At 38.8% G+C, this 26,592-nt stretch overlaps 1 protein-coding gene across 1 annotated transcript in view; it reads left to right on the forward strand.

Annotated features, from left to right (window-relative positions):
- The window catches only part of LOC124776932 (ryanodine receptor), a 694,095-nt gene that overhangs the window by 629,633 nt on the left and 37,870 nt on the right, over nucleotides 1-26,592 (forward strand). The window contains exons 92-94 of the mRNA XM_047252151.1: nucleotides 3,535-3,738; nucleotides 16,541-16,732; nucleotides 21,797-21,949. Of these exons, the coding sequence (XP_047108107.1) occupies nucleotides 3,535-3,738; nucleotides 16,541-16,732; nucleotides 21,797-21,949 (549 nt within the window). The remainder of the gene's footprint in view (nucleotides 1-3,534; nucleotides 3,739-16,540; nucleotides 16,733-21,796; nucleotides 21,950-26,592) is intronic.

Genomic DNA, 26,592 nt, shown 5'->3' on the forward strand with positions numbered 1-26,592 from the left:
CTGAAGCGGATGAATACCATCCCGAGCGAGTTGAAAGTACGTGATAGATGCCTGAAAAAATTTTGATTTCTGAAGATAACACTTTAGACCGGCAGTCTGTAAGACATGAAAAAGTGTGCAGAGATTTTGAAGATGTTCGTCAGTGGTGGAGCCAGTGACAACAATGTCGTCCTGGTAATTTATACACCCAGGGACAGTGAGCAATAATTGTTCCAAGAATCGCTGAAAGAGAGCAGGGGCACTGGCAACCCTGAATGGCAATCGTCAGTATTGATAGAGGCCAAAAGGCGTGTTAAGGACCAGAAACTGCTGGGAAGCAGCGTCGAGAGGAAGTTGATGATAAGCTTCTGACAGGTCAAGTTTAGAAAAATACTGGCCTCCAGCAAGTTTAGTGAACAATTCTTCAGCTCGAGGCATAGGGTAAGTGTCGATAAGGCATTGAGCATTTACAGTGGCTTTGAAATCGCCACAGAGACGAATATCACCATTTGGCTTAGCAACAACAATGACAGGAGAGGACCACTCACTGGAAGCGACAGGAAGCAAGACCCCTGAAGCAGTGAGACGATCCAGCTCCCATTTGACCTGATCGCGGAAGGCCACAGGAATGGGCTGAGCCCGAAAAAACTTAGGCCGAGCAGTGGGTTTGAGCATGATATGAGCTTCAAAGTCATTTGCACGGCCTAACCCAGGAGAAAAAAAGGACAAAAATGTCATCGACAAGGAATCCAATTAAGCAGAAGGAATAGCATCAGAGACAATATTGACAGAGTCATCTATGGAGAACCCAAAAACGTGAAAGGCATCGAAACCAAAAAGATTCTCCGCCTTACTATGGTCGACCACAAATATGGGACACAGTGCAAACGACAGATTTGTAAGATACCTCAGCATCAAATTGTCGCAAGAGAGAAATCTCGACCAAGTATTTGGACAGTGAGGAATAACTTCCCTGAAACGGAAGAAGTACAATTGACAGACAACACAGAATCAGAATCAGCATCATGTTCATGAACATCATGTATGCGGTCAGATTTGCAAACGGATGATACATGACCTTTTTTTTTTTTTTTGCATTTGTGACACACGGTCCAACGTTGTGGACAATCTTCTTGTGAATGTTTCGTGAAACTCCGCAGACATGAAGGAAGTTGCCGTGGGTTTTGCTGCAGTTTCTTAGAGGTTTGTTTACGGTTAGGCCGAGGCTGCACTTGGGAGCGTACTGCGGTACTGTGGCCATGTCGGTCGGCGGGGACACACCACATGCTTCGTCAACATCGCACAGAGGTAGTATTTCCCCGACATCGCCGCATGCCTCTATTTGCGCTCCAGCGGCGTGAGAAATTTCAAAAGACTGAGCGATGGATAGGACTTCATCTAGAGTCAGATTTACCAACTGAAGGGCACGTTGCCTAATTTCTTTGTCGGGCGCCAATCGGATAATAGCATCCCGTACCATGGAATCAGCGTAGGATTCTTTGTGAACCTTAGTAACAAATTGACACTTTCTGCTGAGACCGTGAAGTTCAGTAGCTCAAGCGTGATAGGATTGATTCGGTTGTTTTTGACAATGATAAAAGGCAACACGAGAGGCTACCACATGTGTTTGCTTTTGAAAATAGACGGACAGAAGTGAGCACATTTCAGCAAAGGACAAAGATGCAGGATCTTTCAAAGGAACCAATTGCGACAACAACCAATATATTTGAGGTGAAATCCATGAAAGGGACAGAGACTTACATGTTTGTTCATCCGCGACATGAAATGCCAAGAAGTGCTGTTGAAGACGTTTTTTGTAATCAGACCAGTCTTCCGCCATCTCGTCGTAAGGAGGAAAGGGAGGTAGAGACAACGATGAGAGACGCCCCGCATTTGATGTCGTCACAAAATCATGAATCGCATTTGTGAGAAGCGTTTACTGTTCTATGAGACCTTGCAATAGTTGCTCTAAAGTAGCCATGGAAACATGTGGGTCAACGATGTAAAAGAAAAATCACTACCTCATCGCCAATTGTTATAACTTCAAGTTGAACAAATATATTTCAAGAAAGACGCAATACATGAAAGTCACAGATCAAGTAAACAGAGTAAGACGTGTGTACACTTTAACAGTCAAATCATAACTGAGTCCAAGTCTAGCGGCCGCTGGCTGGCTGGCCGCTTAGGTGGCGCTGCTGCTGCTTGGCTGGCAGACAGCACCGCATGTAAAGGATGCGCGTAACTGCACGGCGGCACTTTGAAAGATCAGCAAGTCACAACAGTCTCTAACATTTTTTTACTGTTGTTCATAACTTTGGCCAGTACTTAATGAATTTGAGGTAATAATTTGAGCTGGTACATGCAACAGTATGAGAGCTACTTGTGGTGCTCATATCTTTGCTTACAAATAATGCAAATATCTTAATCTGTGTGCACATTTGGGAAATACAGTGTTATGTTCACTGCCTGTACATACAGTTTGCATTTTAGTAGCAAGATATGGCTGATATAGCAGAACCAAGCAAGATGGCAGCTAATAAAAGTCACAAACTGAATCACTTTTAGGACCTTTCAAAAGCAGCAGATAAAGACATTCATGGGGCAGATGTCAAAAATCATCTCGAAAAATGAGGAAGAATTTTTTCCTTTTGTAAAGATGGACCAATTATGGGTTTATTCTCCCCCCTTAAGATAAAAACAGTACACACTCTGCTGCGTAGTGAAAGATTCATTCTGGAACGATACCCTAGACAGGCTAAGTCATTTTTCCTCAATATGCCTTTATTCCAGTAGTGCTAGTTCATTTTTGTGAAGTTTGAAAAGTAGGAGAGAGAGAGAGAGGTACTAGTAATAAGTGAAACTATGAGGGCAGATCTCTAGTTGCCCCTAGATAACTCTGTCAGTAAGAGCACTGCCTACAAGAGATGATGTTCCAGATTCAAGCTCCAGTATGGCACTCAATTTTTGTCTGCCAGGAGGTTCACAATGTGGGGGTGCGGGAGTTGTTGGGAGCTTCTGAAATATATAGAAATAAAACAGAAAGTTTAAAAGGTAAAATATGGCTTATATTCTTCAGTTCAGTATTCAGTAGAGTGTGCACTTGAGTCAGTGAATAAATCACTGGCCAGTCAGGAAAGTCATTTGTCGGTCAGTGATGGAACAAAGTCTGAAAAATCATTAGGAGAGGGAAGGGAAAGGAGAGACATCATGCTCACCTGAGACCAGAGAGTACAATGTCTCTTGGCCAATGCCTCTGGCCCTCCACAGCCAGTATGTGATTCCCTTCCCACTAGTCCCATTGGTTGCATAGACATTATACGGGGGAAGCTCACATTCAACAGTTTTTAGGAACAGACTGCTTTTATGCTAAGGTGTTGCCTCAACCTGGCATGTAGGCCCTGAATGTTAGCATAAAAGTTTTGGTAGAGAGAATTTAAGTGTTGAAAATTTTTGAATTGACAAAAATCACTCTCTCTGTTTCATTTGTGAGATATTCTGAGGGACATATTCTGAATATCTTGTGGTGACAATTATTCTTATCTTTTATTATTTCAGGGCTGCAAAAGATCCAATTCGCAGAGGCATCCAAGCTGTAAAAGATGCAGTTTATTTCTCGTTGGCTTTGTTGTCACCTACCAACATCAAGAACAAAATTAATGAGCTTCAACAGATGTCATTTATGGAATTATTTGTTGGATTCTTTAAGCTCATTTTCTATGTTTTCTATTATTCAGGATTTGGAGTCTCTGTGGTGATCAAGTAAGCAAATTTTTTTCACCTTATGTTAATGTGCAGATGAGCCAGTGCAGTTATTGCCATATAGATAATTTTAATATTGCCATTTCTTGATAAGAAAGTAAGTTTGATTAGGTTTACTTTCAGTACTAATTATAAATTTTCTGTTCCATTCTCAATCTTCCAGTATCAAAATTTCCTTAAAATAGTTTCGTGCTATTGTCATTTGTTTGTTTAGGTCTGCTTTTAGTACTAATTATAAATTTTCAGTTCAACTCTCATCCTTCCAGTGCCAACATAGTGCATTATTTCCACTGTTATTGAATTTTCTCGCAAGGCACTTATTCAGATGATTAATTTACCATTTTATTTAGAAATTTATTGCTATATTATTGCTGTTATGCATCATTATAATCTTTAGTGATACACTCTGTTTTTATTTCTATTTATCTTGCTTTCCTTCTCCTGCTTCTAGTCGGCTGTTCAAAGACTGGTTGGCCTTACCCACAATCCCCACACCGCTCTCCCTGAAGAGACCTACCACTCTCCCCTTCTGGGAACCCTGTTCTCCTACCTCCTCTACTTCTCCAGAGTGGTGCTCTGGAATGCACTCCACCCTCATTGGCCCAGTGTTGTCAACATCCACAAGTGGCATCCTTGCAAACTTCACACCCAAACAGATTAAGCTACATATTGCACACGCAAATGTCCAGTCTCTGCCAGCTCAGCTTGACGAGTGTTTTCATATATTTCATGACACATAAATCCACGTAATACGTCTGTCAGAGATCTGGCTCAAACCAAGTATTCCCACAAGCTCAATAAATCTAGATGGCTACATCTTTCTAAGACATGACAGATGTCACCGATGAGGGGGTGGAGTAGAGTGTACATACACTCTGATTTATCTCCAAAAATGCAACACAAATCCAACAGTAATGAAGATAAACAAGTTGAGTATATTTTCAGAGAGATCAAATCCCTTATCAGAAAGTATCTGATATGTGTCCTCTTCAAACCCCCTAAAGTAGGTGGGTTTGCCTGCTTCAAAACTGCTCTTTCAAGTCTCAAATCCATATACGAACATATAATTATAGTGGGTTTTCTACACAGTAGTCCATCTAGAGTGAAATTTAAGCAGATGCTTTCCTCTTCAAATGTGTCACTACTTCATCTTGCTGCTACCCATCAAGTGAACAATAGTCACACTCTCATAGATATATTTGCAACAAAATCCACAAACAGAGTCATTTGTACTTCCCAAATATCTGCACTCGGCATAGTCATCCGTGACATAATTTTCATGACATACTCACTAGAATTTCCCAGAAAGGAATTACAGCTGACTACATACCAAGACTTCAAGCACATTAATTTATCTGAACTTGCAACTGAGGTATATCTACATCTACATACATAGTCCGCAAGCCACTGTATGGTGCATGATGGAGGTTACCCTGTACCACTACTAATCAGTTCTTACCTGTTCCTCTCACAAACAGAAGAGGGAAAAACAACTGTCTATATGTCTCTGTATGAGGCCTGATTTCTCATACCTTATCTTCTGGTCCTTACACAAAATCTATGTTGATGGCAGTAGAATCATTCTACAGTCAGCTACTTAAATAGCTTGTGGGACATTCTATTCTTACTCAACTATATGAGAAATAAGCCCCGTTAAAAACCAGGAAAGTAAGAAGGAAACCTGCACCTTGGCTAATGGGAGAACTAAAACAGTTCATGAATCTCAGAGACACTGCACATCGGTCGTTCAAACATACAGACCTGAAAATTATATTACTTACAAGCAGAAGCAGAAAAAAGTCAATTAAGCTGTGAGAAATTTAAAACTCAGGTATACCCATACATTAACCAACAACAGAAAAATACCAGCTGTCCTGTGGTTTTGGCAGAGGCAAAGTAAAAGCTGCAGCTGATCCCATTGTCCCAGCCGTGAACTAAACTGGTACTTCACATTACCTACAATGACAATTGAACCGCAAACAAAACAGAGACTCATTGATTACTTTATAGGGATAAATGACTGTAGCCAAAAAAAAACCCTGTCTAAAGCATGTTACTTGCAACAATGTCAAAAACGTCATCGTGCTTATAAACCAGCATCTACTGAACCCATTGGTTTAACAGTCCAAATTGTGAAGCTTATTATTAACCCACTACTATCCACTATAACAGATATCTTCAACCACTCCTTAACCATAAGTGCTTTCCTTGAGGCCTGGAAACAGGGACTAGTTAAGCTATTACCCAAAAAGGGAATTACCACAGAACCCTCTGATTACTGACCTATTCGCATTCTTCCTACACAGTCCAAGGCCTTAGAACGTACAGTCCATAACCAGTCAACAAACTACCTAACTACAAACAAACTGGTAAATAAATACCAGTCAGGCTTCTGTAAATATCACAGCACAACATCTGCCTTAGTAAAGGTAACAAATGACCTGACGATTGCCATGGATTCACAAGAGGCAATTATTATATGCTTCTTATGTTAGGCGTCAGCAAAGGCTTTGACAACGTTGATTATGACATTTTACTTGCGAAACTTAACAGCCTAAATTTCTTGCCAAGTGCAGTGCAATGATTTCACTCTATGTGACATCTCACCAGCAGCGCATCATTTCCGGCACCATAAAGTCATAATGGAGGCAGGTAGTATCAGAGGTCCCCCAGGGTTCAGTATTAGGTCTTATATTCTTTTCATTGCATGCAAGGGACATGTTGTATCTAAGTGCAAAATCTATAAACTTAAAGACAGCTATTGAGAATCTCAGTACTGACCTATGTGCACTATCAAAATGGGCACAGGGTATTGGGTTAATGCTCAACCTATCTAAAACCCAAGCAGTACTGGTTGGTCATTCCAGGGTCATTAGCCCGAACTATTGGGAATCCCTACCATCTTTTACCCTCAATGGGATGAATATCAACATTTTGCTTTCAGCAAAGGGTCTAGGATTAATAATAGATGAAAATCTAAGTTGTACTGAACATGTACCTGTAATATGAAAGAAGACATCAGCATCTCTCCATACCCTACAAAAATATAAATAGCTCTTCCTTCTTAACTTGAAAAAGAAACTTGGACAAAACCTTATACTTCCAGTTATTGATTACAGAGATGTTATCCTGCAAGGCCTTCCTCAGGAAAGCTCACAGCACCTAGAACTGTTTATGAACACCTGTGTTCATTATATCCGTGATGTTTGACTCTTTGATTACATTTTACAATCATATGCAGAGCTATTCTGGCTGCGTACAAACAAGTGCAGAGGTTTCCATCTTCTCTACTGGCTTATTAATGAGCTCTTTCCCTCATATTTCTCCTCAACTTTAGCTCTCTTGTGTGAACAACATAGTATAACCACCCATTCCCATCAGACCAAAATCGTTTCTGTCCCACTCCGTCATTCAGCCACCTTCTCAGAGTCCTTGTTGGTAGCAGGAACCTGACTCTGGAATAACCTCCCACAGGGTATTAGAGAACTAAATAACATCTGCAGTTTCAGAAGACAGGTAATGACATATGTAATAATGCAGCAATAAGATTACCATTGTTCCTGTACACACTTGTTGTTACCCTTATACATCCATCTTTCCATCTGATCTCACTCATTTCCCAGTATCCTTAGCTGGTGTAGTCTTCTTAACTTTCTTTTTCCCAGAACTCACTATACCAGAAAACAACTATTTTATAGACCTATAATAATATCTGCCAATATTATTATTATTTTTATTATTAATGTCATATTATTATTATTATTGTCAATATTATTACTACTACTATTATCATTGTTATTGGCTGCAGCTGCAGTAGTACTAGTAATGCCAGTATTAACTTTGTTAGTTCATAGTCAAAATAATTTACTCACACTGCCACTTTAGACACTCAAATCATTTTAATACTAGTTGTCATATTAAAGTTGTTATTCCATAGATAACTATTATATAATAGTCACTATATTTGTGAGACCCTGGTCCGTTATAAGAGAGGCCATGATGGCCCTTATTAGATCAGGACAGTAAGTAGGACGTTGTATTTACATACAGAATTAACCTCCAGATATATATACAGTACTAATTGTACAGTGGCATCAATGAAGTGTCGTAGCAGCAAGATAATGATTTAATTACAATGATTTATGTCCAGATAAGCACAAGCAGTATGTTGCTGTTTTCTTATGGGATTATTGCAGAGGTTGTAATGAATTTGAAACAGACTCTTTAAGGAGAATAATAACTGTTTCCTTACCACAATTCTGTAATGAAATAGACATTTTTGTCTCTCTCATACCTACAAATCAGAACCACTTCTGTTTATTGCACTGAACACAGTAGATTTCTTACTTTGTTCTGAACTATTTCGTCATTTCTGCATTTTTTCTTTCTTTATTATTATAAATGTTATTTAAATATTATGCACAGAAGACACATCTAGATAACTTACTAAACATTATTCTACAAGGCTGCAGTAACATAATCCATGCAGTACAGTTTTTAATTTGCATTCAGCAATAAAATATACAGATTTCCTTCTTCAATAAGTAAAATATTTTTTGACAAATTCTGCAGCAGAATAATAGGTTATAAAGCAATCTCTTCAGTGAATCAAGCTGCATATTAAGAATATAAATACATTTTAATTTACTAATTTGTATTTACATGTGATGTGGTGTCAGAGGACTAATTTTGAAACTCTGTGCATTGCAACTAAAAGTTTTCTCTTTGTCTTATACTGTAAATTGAAATTTTCATATAGGTAATGTACCATATTTACCCAGTTATGAGATGATCTTTTTCCCAAATTCATCATTCAAAAATGCAGGGTTGTCTTAACATTCACAGATTAAACTATTATTGCTGAGGTCAATGTTTTATTTTTTGTAATAGATTAATATGAAATTTGGCAGTTGAAGCCATGTGCCGATTTAATTATAAGACTTCAGAAGAGTGGGAGGGAGAACAGTGGCATAAACTTTGTTGAGCTGTAGGATGAATGTGAGGAAGGGAGCGGGGAGTGGGCAGTGTGTTTCGTTGTGCAGTCAACTATGGGAATGTACTCCACTTAGCTTGGTGTTTTGTGAACATTTACCATGTCCAAACTGCAGTTAGGTGCCAGTAGTTTACTTGTGTGTTCAATACAGCAATGTTAGCAATGCTTGTCGTGAGCTGTGAGGGGAATGAAACGGGGTATCTCAAGTGCTGGTACTATCCAGCCATGAGAGAGCAGTGGGCAGATGACATGTTGTATGCTAGAGACAAAGAAATATTTCCACATTTTCATGTCAATATAAATTCAAAATCCACCTTGAGTTAAAAAAGTTGTGTTTTCTGGTCCCACCATAACGACAACGTTGGAACTCAAAACTTATTTGGATGAGACAGCCAAATATTTGTGCCAACCAAGATTACAAATTTCACTGCTGCTCAGGTATAGAAAACTCTGCCCCTCTTTTCACCTGTCATTTATTATGTGAAACTATCGTCCCACTGGCTATGCGCAATGTGGTATCAGTGATGGTGGTGATGATTAAAAATAGTGATATGACTGATGATTGTCTTAATTTTGATTGAATTTGATTTGAACCAGGAGATAAAAACAACAGCGGTCTTAGCCCACTATTGCTCACACCAAAACAGGGTTTATTGTGCGATTTCATTCCCTGCGGTTTTAGTAAAGCCAACCAGCACCCTTAAAGAGTATTAGGTGGGTCTTTATTACTTCTCTATCAGACACAATTTCTTTAGAACTTGATGAGCCGAATATTCCATGTCTTATGATTTCCAACACTTCACACTGAAAGATTAGATGTGGTGTAGTTTCATTACCCTCAACACACAGCCTAGACATAGGGACTTCTTTCTGTACACCCAACATGTGCAGGCATTTCTGAAAGTTCCTATTTCCTGTCATTAGTACTACCATGACTTTAGTCTGTCTCCTATTCAAGCCCAGGATCACAGAACTTTTCTTAAAACATGGCTTTGGCATCATTAGCTTGCCATATTTTTGTTTTTAGATCACAGTCCAGCATTATACATGTTGCCTTCTGATCCAGTTTCATGCTTTTGATTTAACCATCACCAACCGGTTTACTCTGTTGCTTTGTGGCATTCTGCACCACTCTGCAATGATCTTTGATCTCATTGCAGGGCTGATACATGTTTCAAAGCTGCTTGGGTGTCTGAATAACTGTAGACACTATTATATAGTCAGCCGGCATTTCCCTGACCATTCTTATATTTACCGCATTCCCTATGTTGGTGTGGGAGTCACGATATCCTAAAGATATCCATATTATGAACAGGAAAGTTGCCACTCACCATATAGCAGAGAGGCTGAGTCACAGATAGGCACAACAAAAATACTGTCACAAATAAAGCTTTTGGCCATTAAGGCCTTTGTCAACAACAGACGACAGACAGACAGACACACAGAGAGAGACAGACAGACAGACAGGCGCACAAACACACACACACACACACACACACACACACACAAATGCAACTCACATACATGACTGCAGTCTCAGGCAACTGAAACCACACTGCGAGCAGGAGCACCAGCTAAAGGTATCCAGTTATTTCTTGTTTTTAGTCTGTATGCCCCTGCCACTGCCTGCATTTTAACCCACAGATGTAATGGGAGCCTGTCCAGTGTGGTCTCTGTCATAACAGCAGGCATCCTGCTAATTCTGGCTCTTATGGCAAAGCAGTCCAGTTTCTGCACCTTGCCAAGCTCCTTATCAGTCACCTTCTGTTCTTCTTTGTTCCATCATACTGTAGTCCCATGACTTATCATACGTCTTATTCCAGTGGTCAATATCCAGCACATATCAATTTTGCGCAATGTTCAATGCACACTGTGTCACACTTCTAACACTACTAGTAAATTTGAAGAATGTTAAGTCATCGGCATATCCTTGGAAAAAGTAGCCTCTAGTATTTAGCTCTCCAATGAGTTCACTCACCACTAGGTTCAACAGTAGTGAGGACAGAACTCCTCCTTGCAAACCCACTGTGGTGGTGTTGACCACCATTTCTTCTTTCACAGTTGGTTCTACTTTCCTTCTGATCAGTGTAGTCTTAATCTGTGTACATACAGTGGTCACAGTACCACATTCTTCTGCATCTCTAACCATGAATTCTTAATGATGAAAGCCATCTCATATATCCAGGAAGATGCAGAGAGCAGTTTCCTGAAAGTTTAGTGCATTTTCCACTTTCCCGACAAATTGGAGGAGTTCTGTTTCACATGACCTGCCTGGCTGATATGCTTGTTGGTTTACATGTAAAGGAACTTTAGTTAGCCTCCTTTCTCTAATGTGCACATTAACCAGATTTTCTAATGTCTTTGAAAGAGAGGAGGGCAGACTGATTGGTCTCATATCCTTGGTCTTGGTATGATCAACTCTTCCTGGCTTCGAAATGAAAGCAAGTAGTCTTCCAAGTATTAGGAATGATTTCTGCTGCTAGTCTAAACCTAAATAGCGTACAGGGAAGTCTATTGAAGTCTCTCATGCTTGTTACAGAAGAGCTGGAAAGATTCCATTTGGCCAGGTGACTTGAATGGTTGAAACATTCCCATTATCCACTGGATTTTTTTTTTTTTTTTTTAATCACTACATTCCCTGGCATATTCTCAGTTCTCCCTTTGATTACCTGTAAACCAGTGCCTCTCAGGGACTGAATCTTGATCCATGTTGTGTGCCAAAGTGCATTGAGGGAAGTGAGTCTTGAGGAGCACATCCAGCCTCTCTTTCATTGTCCTTGTATACTCAGCATCTTCCTTGCTTATAATACCTCCTGGATTAGTTGATATTCTGGTGAGAATTTTGTGAAGTCTAGCACAATTAGCTGTACCTCCCACCTCCTCACATAATACCTTCCAGGATGACAGTTTCACTTGATTAATTGGAAGATTGTATTTGACAAGGGCCTCCAAATACTTTGCACATTGTCCTTTCCTTCTTGAAAGGCTTAACAATTTTCTTACCTTCCTCCTTTGCAATTCCAGGCTACTGTTCTACCAAGATACATTCCTGGGTGTGCAGTTCTTGGTGATTTGGGAGTTTCCCAAGGACACAGTTTCCCAAGCAGACAGCACTGTGTCCAACATTTTCTCAAAATCTACAGGATTCCTTATCAAAGTTCTGACTTCAGATAAGTGTGAGTTGAGGTCTTTCCTACATGAGTCCCAGTCTGTTTTTCTGTGATTCCTATAGGCCATAGTCTGTTTAGCACCCATTTTAACCTCAAACGTAATATACATGTGGTCGAATAAGGATGGCTCCAACACCATATCACATTTTTTGATAAAGCTGCCCATTAGAATGAACTTGAATGTTAAATTAATTACTTCTCTCTCTCCTTTTGTTCCTGAATGTATGTTCCCTCCCCCTATTCAGGACATCCAGATTGCTTTTGAGTAAAAATTCAAGAAGGTACTCACCTCTGCTGTTGGTGTCTCTGCTTCCCTATACTAAGTTGTGGGCATTGGCATCACACCCAACCAGCAGTTGTTCATTCTCTGTGAGCACCTGTTGACCAGTCTCCTTGCTTCCTGGGAAGGAGTACAGCTCTTGTTGGGAAGGAAAGCTAAGGCCAATGCAATTTCCCTCTTGCTTCTGTTTCATCCTAATGGTCACTAAGTTCCTGGAATAAAAGTCTGCCACTGGCATGAATGAAATTCCACCTTTGACTTAAATGCTTATTCTGGAGTTCCTTAGATTTCTAACATAAAGCAACTTACCTTCAGTTCCTCCAAGGCCAGAAATCCCCCCTTATATAGATGGGGTTCCTGGATCAGGTCCACATTCATCTCCTGTCTTCTCAGAAGATGACCCAGGGTGCCAGTTTCTCCTTTACTGTGATGCAAGTTTATCTGCAACATTCCCAGTCTCCATCTTGCCACCATGGATGCTTCCGATGTCTTTGATAACCTTGACGGTAGCCTGTGAGAAACCCAAGTACAATCTCAGACCCTGTTCCCACAGTGCCATGGATTTTTCACTGGTTTCCTCTCACCCTCTACACACACACACACACACACACACACACACACACACACACAAGGGTTTGGCTGTCTGGTACAACTGGTGCAACCTTTCAAATGGTTACCCTCCAAGCTTTGGAACCTAAATTGATATCTTTGTGGTCTTGAAGAGCTTAGCCACTGTCTTGACCAGCCGCTTCACCTCCTCCCATAGAGATAACTTGGGCACAATCTTCTTAACCCAATCCACTGTTTTCATCCCTACAAAGACAAAAATAAGAACACTGTTGTCCAGATAGACTCCCCTGAATTTGTATCCTGGACTTGTGTCTCCCCCAGTCTTCCTGAAGAAAGCCATTTTACAAGCTCTATCTGCTGTGAGGTGATGTTGTCTGTTGGATATCCCTGTTTTTCCTCCATTTTTGTTTAGGAAGCAATTCTTTACCTTCCTTTTGTTTCTGATCTTAGATAATTTTTCTCATCTGAGGCCACACAAGGATTTAATCTTGACCAGGTGCAACTTCTCCATATCAATTTCTACATCTTGGACTAGTCTATCAACCGATGCTGTTGCGGAAACAGCTTCCTTCGGTTCCAACTCCAATGTTTGGATGTCTGAGGTCTCATCATATTCCTCAGTTTTTATTTTTTCTCTCCATTTTAGTCCCACTAGAGTGGTGATATATTCAGTCCTCGTGGTGGAAGGCTAAGTACTCAGGGAGGTTGCCTGGTATCCCTGAGATTCCATTAAAGACACATATTCCCATGTGCCATACAACCATCAGCATGGATCTCACCATTCCTTGGGTTGGCTATCTGGGGACATAGGGTAGGACTAGGGGATTGGGTATGGGAGAGACAGGGTGTTGTGGAACACTCTTTGTCTGGCCCATCCACTGAGGCCTGCCTGGCATGAGAGACCCTGCTGGTAGCTGTGCTACTGGAAATATAGCCCTCAGCTTCTTGCAAACACACAGGTGTCTCCACCTGCCTGGACAGTGCTTCCACAAGGTGGTATCTCCTAAAGAGGGGCTTAGATAGTATGCGAAAAAGGAAGTGAAGATAAAAATTAGTATAAACCACTTTATTACTCCTTGTGTTATCGAAATATAGACAGTCAATATATAGAATAAGTTTAGAATAAGTATAATGTTAAATTTTTAGACAGATACTTCATATCCATAAGATAGTTTGTAATTTTGGTTAATCAGAATATGTTAAAAATAAAATGTTCTCAAGGAGCCTCTTAAAAAAAATGGTGTTGGTCATCTTATATTCAGAGTGGGCTTGTACTCTGGTAAATACTGTATTTTGAAATAAAAAAGTAATGTGATGGAACAGTTAGTATTTTTAGGTTTTGATACAGTGTATGTTATGCCACTTTTACTGGAAAACACAGGTTCCCAATAATTTTTCATAGTATGTTACTTGAGTTCCTTCAGAAAACAATATAATTTTAGTAGCTGTATATGAAATATCAGTGATAGTTTTCTTCATGGCTGGCATGTAAGTAGAGTGAAATAATATATTCCCTGCAATACCTATGTTACTAATAACTTAATTTATATAATTTAAATTTCCTTTCTTATTTACAACTAAGCAATTTACATGATTAGCCTCAATTATTTGCTGGTTGTTTAGAGTTATTCTATTTACACTTCAAAATTGATCAATTTATGGCAGTCGGTGGTGATTTAGTGCAAAGTGGTGTCATTTGGGTCTCTGATATATCCTGATTTAATGCAATCAGTCAGAACCAGGACTCAAACATTTTAAACTTTTTCAAAATATTGTCTGATTTTTTGTGGAGCAATATTTTCTATTAAAATGTGGCATCACCAGCAAATAATATTATGTCATCTTCCAAGTTCACTGCACTTCTATAATTTGGATGTTTCGGCACATATACAGTCATGGCATAACCATGGAGAATTAGCAGTTATGAATACAGTCATTTTTATGCACATTTCACAAAAACAGCAATAAATTGTATTTATTTATTTATTTTTATTTTATTTATTTATTTATTGATTTAGCACCCATTTTAACACATTCATGATATTGGACTTGTCAAAGTACAAAAAGTATAAAATTTTCCATCTTTACATTCATGTATAAATACAATATAAAGACACATATAACTAGTAATATTTCATCAAGGCTAGATGCTTTCTTATCAACATAACTTCATGACTGTAGTAACAAAAACAGTTTTCTACTTAATTAGGCACAAGAAAATATAATTTTATACATACATATATAGAAAATAGACATATTGCTGAAAAGTTACTGAAACATCTTGGCTGATTTCACTAAAGTACAAATAGGAATAATAACATGTAGAATTTCATATCATATATATGTCATAAAAGACAGGTACATAATTAGACAAATGATACATTAGTGGAAGGAGCTTTGGTTTTATCTTTGATAATTACGAATTTTTGTTTGGAGAGATTATGAGGCAGAACCTACAGATTTGAGCAACTTAACACACAGAAGAATGGAAGAACCGGTAGAAGCTGACCAGGGGGAAGATCAGTTTGGATTCCAGAGAAATGCAGGAACAAGCAAGGCAATACTAATCCTATGACTTCTCACAGAAAATAAGTTAAGGAAAGGCAAACCTACTTTTATAGCATTTGTAGATTTTGAGAAAGATTTTGATAGTGTTGACTGAAATATTCTCTTTCAAATACTAAAGGTGGCAGGGATAAAATACAGGGAGTGAAAGGCTATTTACAATTTGCACAGAAACGAGGTGTCAGTTATAAGAGTCAAGGGCACAAAAGGGAAGCAGTGGTTGAGATGGGGTTGTAGCCTCTCTCTGCTGTTATTCAATCTATGTATTGAGCAAGCAGTAAAGGAAAGCAGTAAAGGAAACAAAAGAAAAATTCGGAGTAGGAATTAAAATCCATGGAGAAGAAATTAAAACTTTGAGGTTCACCGATGACATTGTCATTCTGTCAGAGACAGCAAAGTACCTGGAAGAGTAGCTGAACGGAATGGACAGTATCTTGATAGGAAGATATATCAACAAAAGCAAAACAAGGATAGTGTAATGTAGACAAATTAAATCAGGTGATGTTGAGGGAATTAGATTAGGAAATGAGGCACTTAAAGTAGTAAACTGGGTTTGCTATTTGGGAAGCAAAATAACTGATGATGGTCGAAGTAGGGAGGTTATAAAACGTAGACTGGCAATGGAAAGAAAAGCATTTCTGAAGAAGAGAAATTTGTTAACACTGAATATAGATTTAACTGTCATGAAGTCCTTTATGTAAGAATTTGTATGAAATGTAGCCATGAATGGAAGTGAAACATGGGCAATAAACAGTTTAGACAAGAATAGAGTACAAGCTTAGTGAAATGTGGTACTACAGAAAAATGCTGAAGATTTGATGGGTAGATCATGCAGATAATGAGTAGTACTGAATAGAATTGAGAAGAAAAGAAATTTGTAACACACCCTGGCTAGAAGAAGGGATCAGTTAATAGGACACATTCTGGTACATCAAGGGATTTCAGTTTAGTACTGGAGGGAAGTGTGGGGGATAAAAATCATAGAGGGAGACCAAGAGATGAATGCAGTAAGCAGATTCAGAGATGAAGAAGCTTGCACAGGGTCGAGCAGCATGGAGAGTTGCGTCAAACTAGTCGTTGGACTAAAGTCCACAATAACAACAACACACAAAGTAACTTTCATGACAGATATGCATTCAGAAATTCTTTGTATATGCCTCTCATACTGTTCTGTTTCACACAAGGAAATCTGGGAATATACTTTTTTATATGTTTTGGTAATAGGTATGTTGTTGGAATCTTAATGTCACTCATGAGAGGACCGCAAATAGAAGAGCCTGTTGTCGAGGTGAAAGAAGAAGAACGGATGGGTCCTTTACGTGTGTTACCAGCATTACCTGCGACACCAGATGAAGCAAATGCCCCGCAGCAGATGCAGGCATTTGGCTTGGATATTACAAAAGAGGATAATGGGCAGTGAGTATCAAAATTTTCATTTTTGTGAGATATACTGAAGCTGGAGTGTCCACCTTTGGCACACTAGTGTTAAAGGGGACACAAAATCATTTAAGTTGCAAAATTTGTGCAATTCACACATTTATTTATACCTAAGTATATAAACTGACTCTCAGCATTTCCTTTGCCTTCAGACAAAATCATGTGCATCACATAATTTCTTTTCGAAAACTTAGGTTTAAACTTGACATAAAATTTAAACTTGATTTTTGTGTTGGTTTTGTCAAAACTCGTGGACATGCCATGATATATTGTGTAATATCAAACTGTCAATTGTAAACATAATCCAAGCTTTTCAGGAACATGATGTATTGTGTAGTATTATACTGTCCAGTCCTATTAATGTGACCACCTGTCAAAACCCTGAATAACTACCCTTTACAGTGCAGGCTGCTGTAAGGCATAGAGAAAGAGAGTGAATGATGTTCTGGAAGTTACTGACAGGGATGCGGAGCCATGCTGACTCCAGTGCCGTTGCCAGTTGTGCTAGGTTTCTTGGTTTAGGATCTGCGGCACATACAACCCAATTGAGGTGGTCCCATATATTCTCGAATAGGCTTAAGTCTTGAGCATCTGATGGCCAGGGAAGCACAGTATACTCATCCTGGTGCTCTTTGAACCACAGACATACATTGCGAGCTGTGTGACCTGTTACTTTGTGCTGCTGGTAGATGCTATCATACTGAGGAAAAACAAACTGGATGTAGGGGTGAACATGGTCCCCAAGGATAGATGCATACTTGTCTTGAGTCATTGTGCCTTTCAGAACGATGAGATCATCCACCAGAATGCCATGGAAACATTCCCCAGAACATAACGTTGCCTCCTCCGGAATGGACCTTTCTGATGACTGTTGCAGGGCAGTACACACCAAAAGCCATCTGTACAATGGAGCATAAAATGTGATGCATCTGAAGAGGCCACCTGTCACCATTCAGTGGACGTCAAGTTGCAATATTGACATGAAAATTTCAGCCTTCATTGCCAATGAACAGCCGTCAGCTCGATGTATGAACCAGGTGCCTGCTATTGAGGCCCATATGCAGCAATGACTGCTCTACGGTCATTGAGGAGACTCAGTTGGTAGCCCCTTGGTTCAGCTGTGGGGCCAGCTGCTCAACAATTGCACGTCTAGTTGCCCATACACATCTTCACAACCACTGTTCACCCCTGTTACTTGTGGCCCGTGGTACACCACAGATGTCTCATTGTTGGTTTTGGATAGCACCATTTTGCCATACACAATATACTTTAACCACAGCAGCATGCCAGCAGTTTACAAACTTAGCCATTTTGGAAATGCTTCTACTACTGACCGAAAAGCCAATGGTCATGCTCTTTTGGACATCAAATAAATTGCTCTGTTTCTGCATTATGACAACAGCTGGTTTGTTTTCTGCTCTCTGTGACACACTTTATGTACCATCCACTGCTAGTGCTGCAACCTGCCATCTGTTAGTGGTTATTGCTTTTTGATATTGAACATAAGCAGTAGTCACGTGATTGTGACTGGACCACATATGTTGTCAACTGTAAACCTAACAGTGCTTTTCAGAAAGTTTGGCCACAGTATCCTCATCCACAACTAACGGTTCCCAAATTTCATTATATATTTACGTGGAAAACAAATTTTTGAGAAGTTTTGGATGCTTGTAAAGATTATCATAAATTACAAGCGTTTTGCATAACCTATTTCCTAATAAATTATTTTTGTGATTTACTTTTGCTGTAAATTAGTAATATATTGTGTCACATCAGTTCTCTCTTTTGATAGGAGTTATATCGTCTGCATTTATTGGAAATTAAAACACTACTGTTGAATTCTGTTTGTTACCTGATAATGATGGGAAGGAGCACCAGGTGAACTCAGTGTGTATGCCTCAAGGCCTCAATCACCTTGTTGAATAGCCTGTTCTGTCAGGCATTGAGGGAACAGTGTGCAGCCAACTACAGATTGTGGTGCACATTGTAACAAAAACTGTTGTTTGGGCTCTGAGGTCATACTTGGATCATTCCAATGACTAGCAGAGGAGGTTGAGAATACCAGTCTTGCTCACAGAGTGTCAACAAAGCTCGCAGTCTGCAACATTGTCCCCAGAACAGAGCATGGTCCTCTGTTGCTGAGTTGAGTGAAAGGCTTGTACCAGAGACTCTGAAGGTTCTGTGAAAGGCTGGGCTGTGACTTTTTAGACTTGCACCATAGGGTTGACAGCTGTAGGGTCCTCCTAAATGTGTCAGCTGTGCCCTACACATCAAAGACAGCTTCCCAGGTAGCTGGCTGTGTAAGAAAGTTACACAGGGATTTTTTAGGTTAGGCAGCTCTCTGTCCAATCTAGAAAATGATAGCTGCAGGAAACCTACAAGTATCAGTGTAATATCAAAAGAAATTACTCCCACAAGTGAGAATATTAAAATCCTAGTGGTTAACCACTGAAGCACTTACAACAAAATGTCAGAGTTTGATTGAGTGAGAGGGAAACCAGGAATTTACTCATTAATGTGCCCCTTGAGCTGTCGTGCATTGTCTTCCATGACCTGCATCATCTCTTCATGTAACCCCTAAATACCTTCAATTTTGCAGCTTCTTCCTCTGTTGTGGTATTTTGCAGTCTCTTTATTCAGTGTTCGTTTCATTGTGCATATCTTTTTAAAAGTTAACTACTATTTTTGATATAGTGATGATCTTTAACACACTTATCTTTACATCATCATCAGTACCCCACAAGCCAACTTACTGTTAGTGGCAGAGGTTACTTTGTACCAATGTTACTTCCCCTCTTTCTTGTTCAAGCTCCAGATGGCTTGTAGGAAGAACAATTGCCAGTAAACCACTGTGTGGTCATGAATCTCTCTAATTTTATCTTTGTGATCTTTTCACGATATATTCACAGGAAAATGCAATTTATTTATTGACTCTTCTAGGAATGTATGCTCTCATAACTTTAAAAGTAAACCACACCATGATGCAGGATGCCTCTCTTGCAGTGGTTGCCAATGGAGTTGGTTGATCATCCCCATGATGCTTTCATGGTTACGACATGACCCTAACAAAATGTGCTGCCCTTTTCTGGATTTTCTCTATTTTTTCTATTTATCCTCTGTGGTACAGATCTCATACTAATGAGCAATATTCAAGTAGTGATCAATTGAGGGTTTTATAAGCTACCTCATTTGTTGACGGATTACTTTGCATGAGAATTCTTGCAATGAGTCTCAGCCTGGCATCTGCCTTTCCTGCAGTTAGTTTTATGTGGTCATTCCACTTTACATTGCTTCATATGCATACTGTTAGATATTCTGTGGAGGTAACTACTTCCAGTGATTGTTCTGCAGTCATGTTATCATACAACAATGGGTCTTTCTGTCTATGTATATAAAATATGACATTTCTGTTTAGTGAGTGTCAGTTAGCATGTCTGCACAAAGTGTTGGTGCTCTGCAGGTCTTTCTGCATTTCATTACAATTTTCTAGCATTGTGACTTCTCTGTACGTAACAGCAGCATCCACAAAAATCCTCATGGAACCTCCAATTGGCCCCCTATTCATTAATAAATGTTGTGAAAAGTAATGTACCTATAACAGTCCCTTGGAGTACACCCAAAGTTACTGTTATGTCTGAAGATGTCTCTCCATTGAGAATGACATGCTGTGTTGTAATTGCTAGAAAATCTTCAGTCCAACCACACAGTTGGTCTGATATTTTGTGTGCTCTCGTCAGAAATGCAGTGTACAGTACACTAGTTTATAGTTGTTTGTAAGCTTCCATTTTGATACTTTCTAAGGCAAGTCTGACATCTTGTTGGAGTGTATTCATTGGGAAAGATCATAATGTCTATACCCTTGACCAATACAGAAACAGTATCTGGTTAGTGTCAGGGAGATGTGATAGTGATGCCATGCATTATTGTTACTTTCTATGGGTATACACATAGTAAGTTCATTCATATAACAATAAACACTACTCTAGCAAACAGTTCCATTGCTTTATTGATAAGACTGAAAAAATAAACACTGATTAAAAATGATTTGTGTCAAAGCACATTATTCTGCTTGAAAATGAAGTGGGTTTTTATCAACCAGTTCACTGGCAGTGGCATAATGGTCTTCATAACTGGGCACTATTCTTTGTCGTTTACTGTTAAGTGAATGAACTTACTGTGGGATATACCCACAGGAAGAAACAATACAGCAGGGCATCACTGTGACACCCCCTGTAACTGACCAGATACTGTTTCTGCATTTGTCAGGGAGGAAGTTTCAGTTTATGCTACAAAAAAATTACTTTCCAGAGAAAGCTACATGTAGGCAAAACCTTATTTCACTGATCATTTTACTTGTTACAGTACTTGAGAACCTCCTCTTTTTTCTTTCTTCTGCTGTTAAACCTGTGAACAAATTGTGACATTAATAACGCAGTGGACAGAACTTTTGCGTATAGCTCAGATTTGGTGTATTATTGAATTGTTTCATTGGTACATGTTTTGGAGATTTTGGAGTACCTTTTTGTTGTGGGTCACATTACTGTATATGTAAGACCATTCTCCACAGGAATTTACCTTTCAGGACGTACCCCACTTTACGTCCTCCACCCTCTCCAACTAAACAGCATTTCAGTACATAATTGTATTGAAAAAAATTAAACATGCCAAAGAGGCTAAAAATTAATCAGAAAAAATATCCATTTATGGGAATAAAATAAAAAGCCTATCATTTTGTAACACAAAATCTGTAGTTGTCTGTAGAAGCAGGTGCATGAGAAAATTATTTCTCTTTTAATCTTGTACTTCAGATCTTAAGTAAATCAGAGGTAATTATGTGAGATTTCATTATTCAACAACTGTGGGACAAAATTAAGTATTTGTAAGTCAGTAAAAAGAAACCAAAGTTATTTTTCTGGTGACAAATATTATGTTCCTTTTTTATCATGTTTGTATGTGCATTGTGTTTTTGCTGTAACTAAGAGTATCAGTTTCTTAACCACAATCAAAATGTTACTGCATTAGTGAAAGCCACGTCTCTGTTAGGTATCACATGGTTCCACATGAAAGTGCTCCACCATCTCCACAGTCAAGCGTTGAAGAAGGCGGAGACACAACTCCTGAGGAGGGGGCAGAAGAACATGCCAAGCAAGAAGCTGCTGAAGGGGAATCACCTCTCAGCCTTGTGGACTTACTTGGGTAAGTGCTCTTCTGTAATAATTGTTTTATATATATATATATATATATATATATATATTTTTTTTTTTTTTTTTTTTTTTTTTTTTTCCTCTCAGATTGTACAGGACCATTTTAATCGAAGCTACTTGTTCATAGAATGATTCAGTGCACATGTCATTCACAAAATACTAATTAAAAGCAAATATTATAGTGTTCCTTACGCACAATTATTACAAATAATGTGAAAGGCTTGAACTACTATGAGGAAATTTGTGCAGAATTCGAGGATTTTGCTGCAAGGAAGCCTCCCAAATTAGACTTGAATCTATAGGGTTTACTGCTTGCATTATCCATTTCCATATGAATCACATTATCCATTTCCATATGAATCAAATGGAAAATAGGACCTGCAAAATAGCAAACATCCAAGTGCAAATCATTCTTCGTCCAGTGTTCACTGAGTGTATGCTGCAATTCCTTTTAAATAAATCCATGTTACTAACTGCATATCCATGAGGAAGACTGCATACTGCAGTGATAGTTCTCAAAAACCTAGGCCTATAGTTTTCAATCATTTTGAGTTCATCGCTCCTCTGACCAACTATGTTGTTCCCATGGCTCCCCTGTGGGATACTTTGTAAAAAGTAAAATAATCAATTTAAAAAGTTATGAATAAAATGCCACTCACGCCAGTGAGACACTTGAACTTATTTCTTGTTACAGAACTTGTCAAATCTTGGCACCAAATGAGGTACAGCTACCCATATTTCCTTCTCCACCCAAATACTTGATCTGTATGCAGACAGCTGAGGGCCTATATATAAGGGTAAAAGGATGTTCCTGCAAAATGACAGACCAATATGCTTAACATCAGTTTGCTACAAAATTCTTGAGCATATTCTAAGCTCCAATATAATAAAGTGTCTGGAGACAGAGAAGGTTCTGTCCACAGACCAGCAAGGATTTAGACAGCATCACTTGTGTCGAACTCAGCTTGACCTTTTCTCTCACGACATCCTGCAAACCGTGGCTGAAAGGCAACAGGCAGGATCCAAATTTATAGATTTCTAGAAAGCATTTGACACAGTGCCCCACTGCAGAATCTTCGGACATTAAACTCAAATTCTTCTCCTCATGTGCAGGCTTTTAACAAAGGTCCAGGAATATGGACTAGGTTCCCTCAAAGTGGTTCAAAAATGTCATAGGTAAGTAATCTACATGTACATACATACTGTACAAGTCACCATACGTTGCATTGCGGAGGGTGACCTATACCAACTTCTAGTCTTTTCGTTTCCCATTCCACTTGCAAATAGAGCGAGGGAAAAATTATTGTCCAAATGAGCCCCAATTTTTTGTATCTGATCTTTGTGGTCCTTATGCGAAATTATGTTGGTGGCAGTACAATTGTTCTGCAGTCAGCTTGAAATGCTGTTTCTCTACGTTTTCCCAATAGTGATCCTCGAAAAGAACATCACCTTCCCTCCAGGGATTCTCGTTTGATTTCCTGAAGCATCTCTGTAACATTTGCATGTTGTTTGATCCTACCAGTAACCGATCTAGCAGCCTACATCTGACTTGCTTTGCTGTCTTCCTTTAATCCAAACACTCTAACAGTACTCAAGAATAGGTCACTAGCATCCTATGTGTGGTCTCCTTTGCAGATGAACCACACTTCCCAAAATTCCCCCAGGAAGCCAAAGTCAGCCATTCTCCTTCCATATCGCAATCCTCACATGTTCATTCCATTTCATATCACTTTACAATACTGTTCTGAGATATTTAAATAACATGACTGTGTCAAGCAGGATACTACTAATGCTGTACCTCAGTGTTAGGGGTTTGTTTTTCCCACTCATCTGAATGAACTCACATTTTTCTACATTTATAGCTAGCTGCCATTCATCACACCAAGTAGAAATTTTGTCTAAGTCTTCTTGCATCCTCCTACAGTCACTCAACTTCGACACCTTCCCATACACCACAGCATCATCAGCAAACAACTGCAGATTGCAGCACATACTGTCTGCCAGGTCATTTATAGCAGTCCTATCACACGTTTCAGGGGCACTCCTGAGGATACCCTGTCTCTGATGAACATTCGCTAGATTCTGTTACTTAAGAAGTAATGCAAAGACTTAGGCAGAATTTCTATTTAGAGTGACGAATGGCAGCTTGTTCTAAATGTAGAAAAATGAGAGTTAATCCAGATGAGTTGGAAAAACAATCCTGTAATGTTGGAATACAGTATTTCTGTTCTGTTTGACACAGACACATTGTTTAAATATGTAAGTATATTGTTGCAAAGTGATATGAAATGGAACAAGCATCCTAGGTCAACAGTAAGGGAGGCTAATGATCGATTTCAGTTTATTGGGAGAATTCTAGGAAAATGGAGCATTCATGAAACAATATTGAGAAAATTTAGTTAACTGGCATTTGCAAGTGACTGTAGCATGATTCTACAGCCACCAATGTATGCGTGCTTTGAGACCACAAAGACAAGAACGAGAAATTAGGGCTCGTACAGAGGGTTACAGATAGTCATTTTTTCCTTGCTCCCTTTACAACTGAAACACAGAAGGTAACAATTATTAGTGATACAATGTACTTTCCACCAAGCACCACATGGTGGATTATGGAGTATATTGTAGATGCAGATGTAGATGGGGCCCAGGATATGGAACCACTCCCAGCAACTAGGCCCCTCCTTGCATCTGTTGTACCTCGTTCACGTCACAAATAAGTTTTATTACATGTTTTGGACCCAGAAAACTTTAGCTTGGCATGATGAATTGCCCCAGAAATAGTCCCGTATGATATTATGGAATGAAAATAAGCATAGTATGCTAGCTTTTTTTATTTTTATATCACCTATGTCTGACAACATTTGCATTGGAAACAGAGATTAGGTGTTGTTTTGATGTTTCAGCAGTTTGGGGGTATGCTCCTCCCAGATGAATTTATTATTAAACTGAAATCCCAAGATCTTAACACTATCAACTTCCTCTACTTGTTTGTCATCATATTTTAGGCATATACTGGTAGGAAACCTCTTATAAGTCGTAAACTATATGTACTATGTTTTTTTCAAAATTTAATGTCAAAGAATTGGCTAGAAATCATGTATTAATGGCCTTGTAAATTTCATTAATCCATCTTTTTAAGATAGTACTTGATTTAACAACAATATTATGAAAAGTATAGATTGCTACTCAGCATATAGTGGAGATGTTGAGACTCGGACAGACATACTTTCAAGACTGCTATACATTTTTACTTTCGGCCAAGAGACCTTCTTCTAAAGTGGAAAACACACACACATCATACAAGCACAAATTGCATGCCCATGACCATTGTCTCTGGTCTCTGTGGCCAGTCTCCTAAAATGTACAGCAGTCTTTTCAATGTGTCTGTCTCTACAATTCAGTGTCTCCTCAGTAGAGTGAGTAGCGATCTATCCTTTTCATAATATTGTTGTTATTCCTTCATGTTGGATTTTCCATCGTTTGATTATACTTGATTTGCTATTTATTTTAATGTCTGTATCATCTGCAAACAAAACAAACTTGGTATCTTTTAATGTTATAGATGAAAGTAAACCTTGTGAATGCCATGTGTAGTTATTTTTCAGTTGAATGATGCCTTATAACTTAATACATGTCTCTTACCTAATGACACCCTCTCTTTCCATCATAGGTATATGGGCAGCATTTCCTGTTGTATGACAATATTCTAATTTACTTAAAATGATATTATGATTTACACAATCAGATACCTTTGACAGATCACAAAATATGCCAGTAGCGTGTAATTTGCTGTCTACTGAATTAAACACATTCTCATTTTATGTCAAGATAGTCTTCTCAATATCAGAAGCTTTTAGAAATCTGAACTGTGACTTTGACAATATATTATTTGTTGTCAGATGGTCAAGACGTTGATCATATATTACCTTTTGTAGAATTTTCGAGACTGCTGGCAAAAGTGAAATTGGATGGAAATTTGGTGGTATTTCTTTATCTTCTTTCTTAAATAAAGGCTTCATTTCAGCATATTTCAAACATTGAGGAAATGTCTCACCGATAAATGACTGGTTACACTGGTAACTTAATTTATCAAAAAAAAATAAAAAAATTTTGAAAATGTAATGTAACTGGATGGATAAAAAAAACCTACTCAGTAAGCAGCAGCAGGAGAAAAGACATAAAAAAGTTATTATGTATACAAGCTTACAGAGCCAGTGGCTCCTTCTTCTGGCAGAAGGGTTGAAGGGGAAGGAAAAGGAATGGCGAGGTTTAGGAAAATGGGTAGAATTGAGAAAAGTCGCACAGAACCCCAGGTCAGGGGAGACTTAGCTGATGGGATGAATCTCAAGTCTTTATTTCTCATCCCATACTGTAAGTCTGCCCTGACCAGTGTTCTGGGTTAGTTTTCCAAACTCTACCCTTTTCCTAAACCTCACCAGCCCTATCCCTTCACCCCTCTTCCTCCCCCATCAACCCTTCTGCCAGAAGAAGGAGCCACTGGCTCCGAAATCTTGCATACATAATAACTTTTTTATGTGTGTTCTCCAAATGACTTAATCTGCACTACAATATAAAGGAATGTCATCATTTATCATTGTAACAAAAATCTCAAAAAGTGCTTAATCTGTTTACTTC

This window comes from Schistocerca piceifrons, chromosome 2 (assembly GCF_021461385.2).
Source record: "Schistocerca piceifrons isolate TAMUIC-IGC-003096 chromosome 2, iqSchPice1.1, whole genome shotgun sequence".
Lineage (NCBI taxonomy): Eukaryota > Metazoa > Arthropoda > Insecta > Orthoptera > Acrididae > Schistocerca > Schistocerca piceifrons.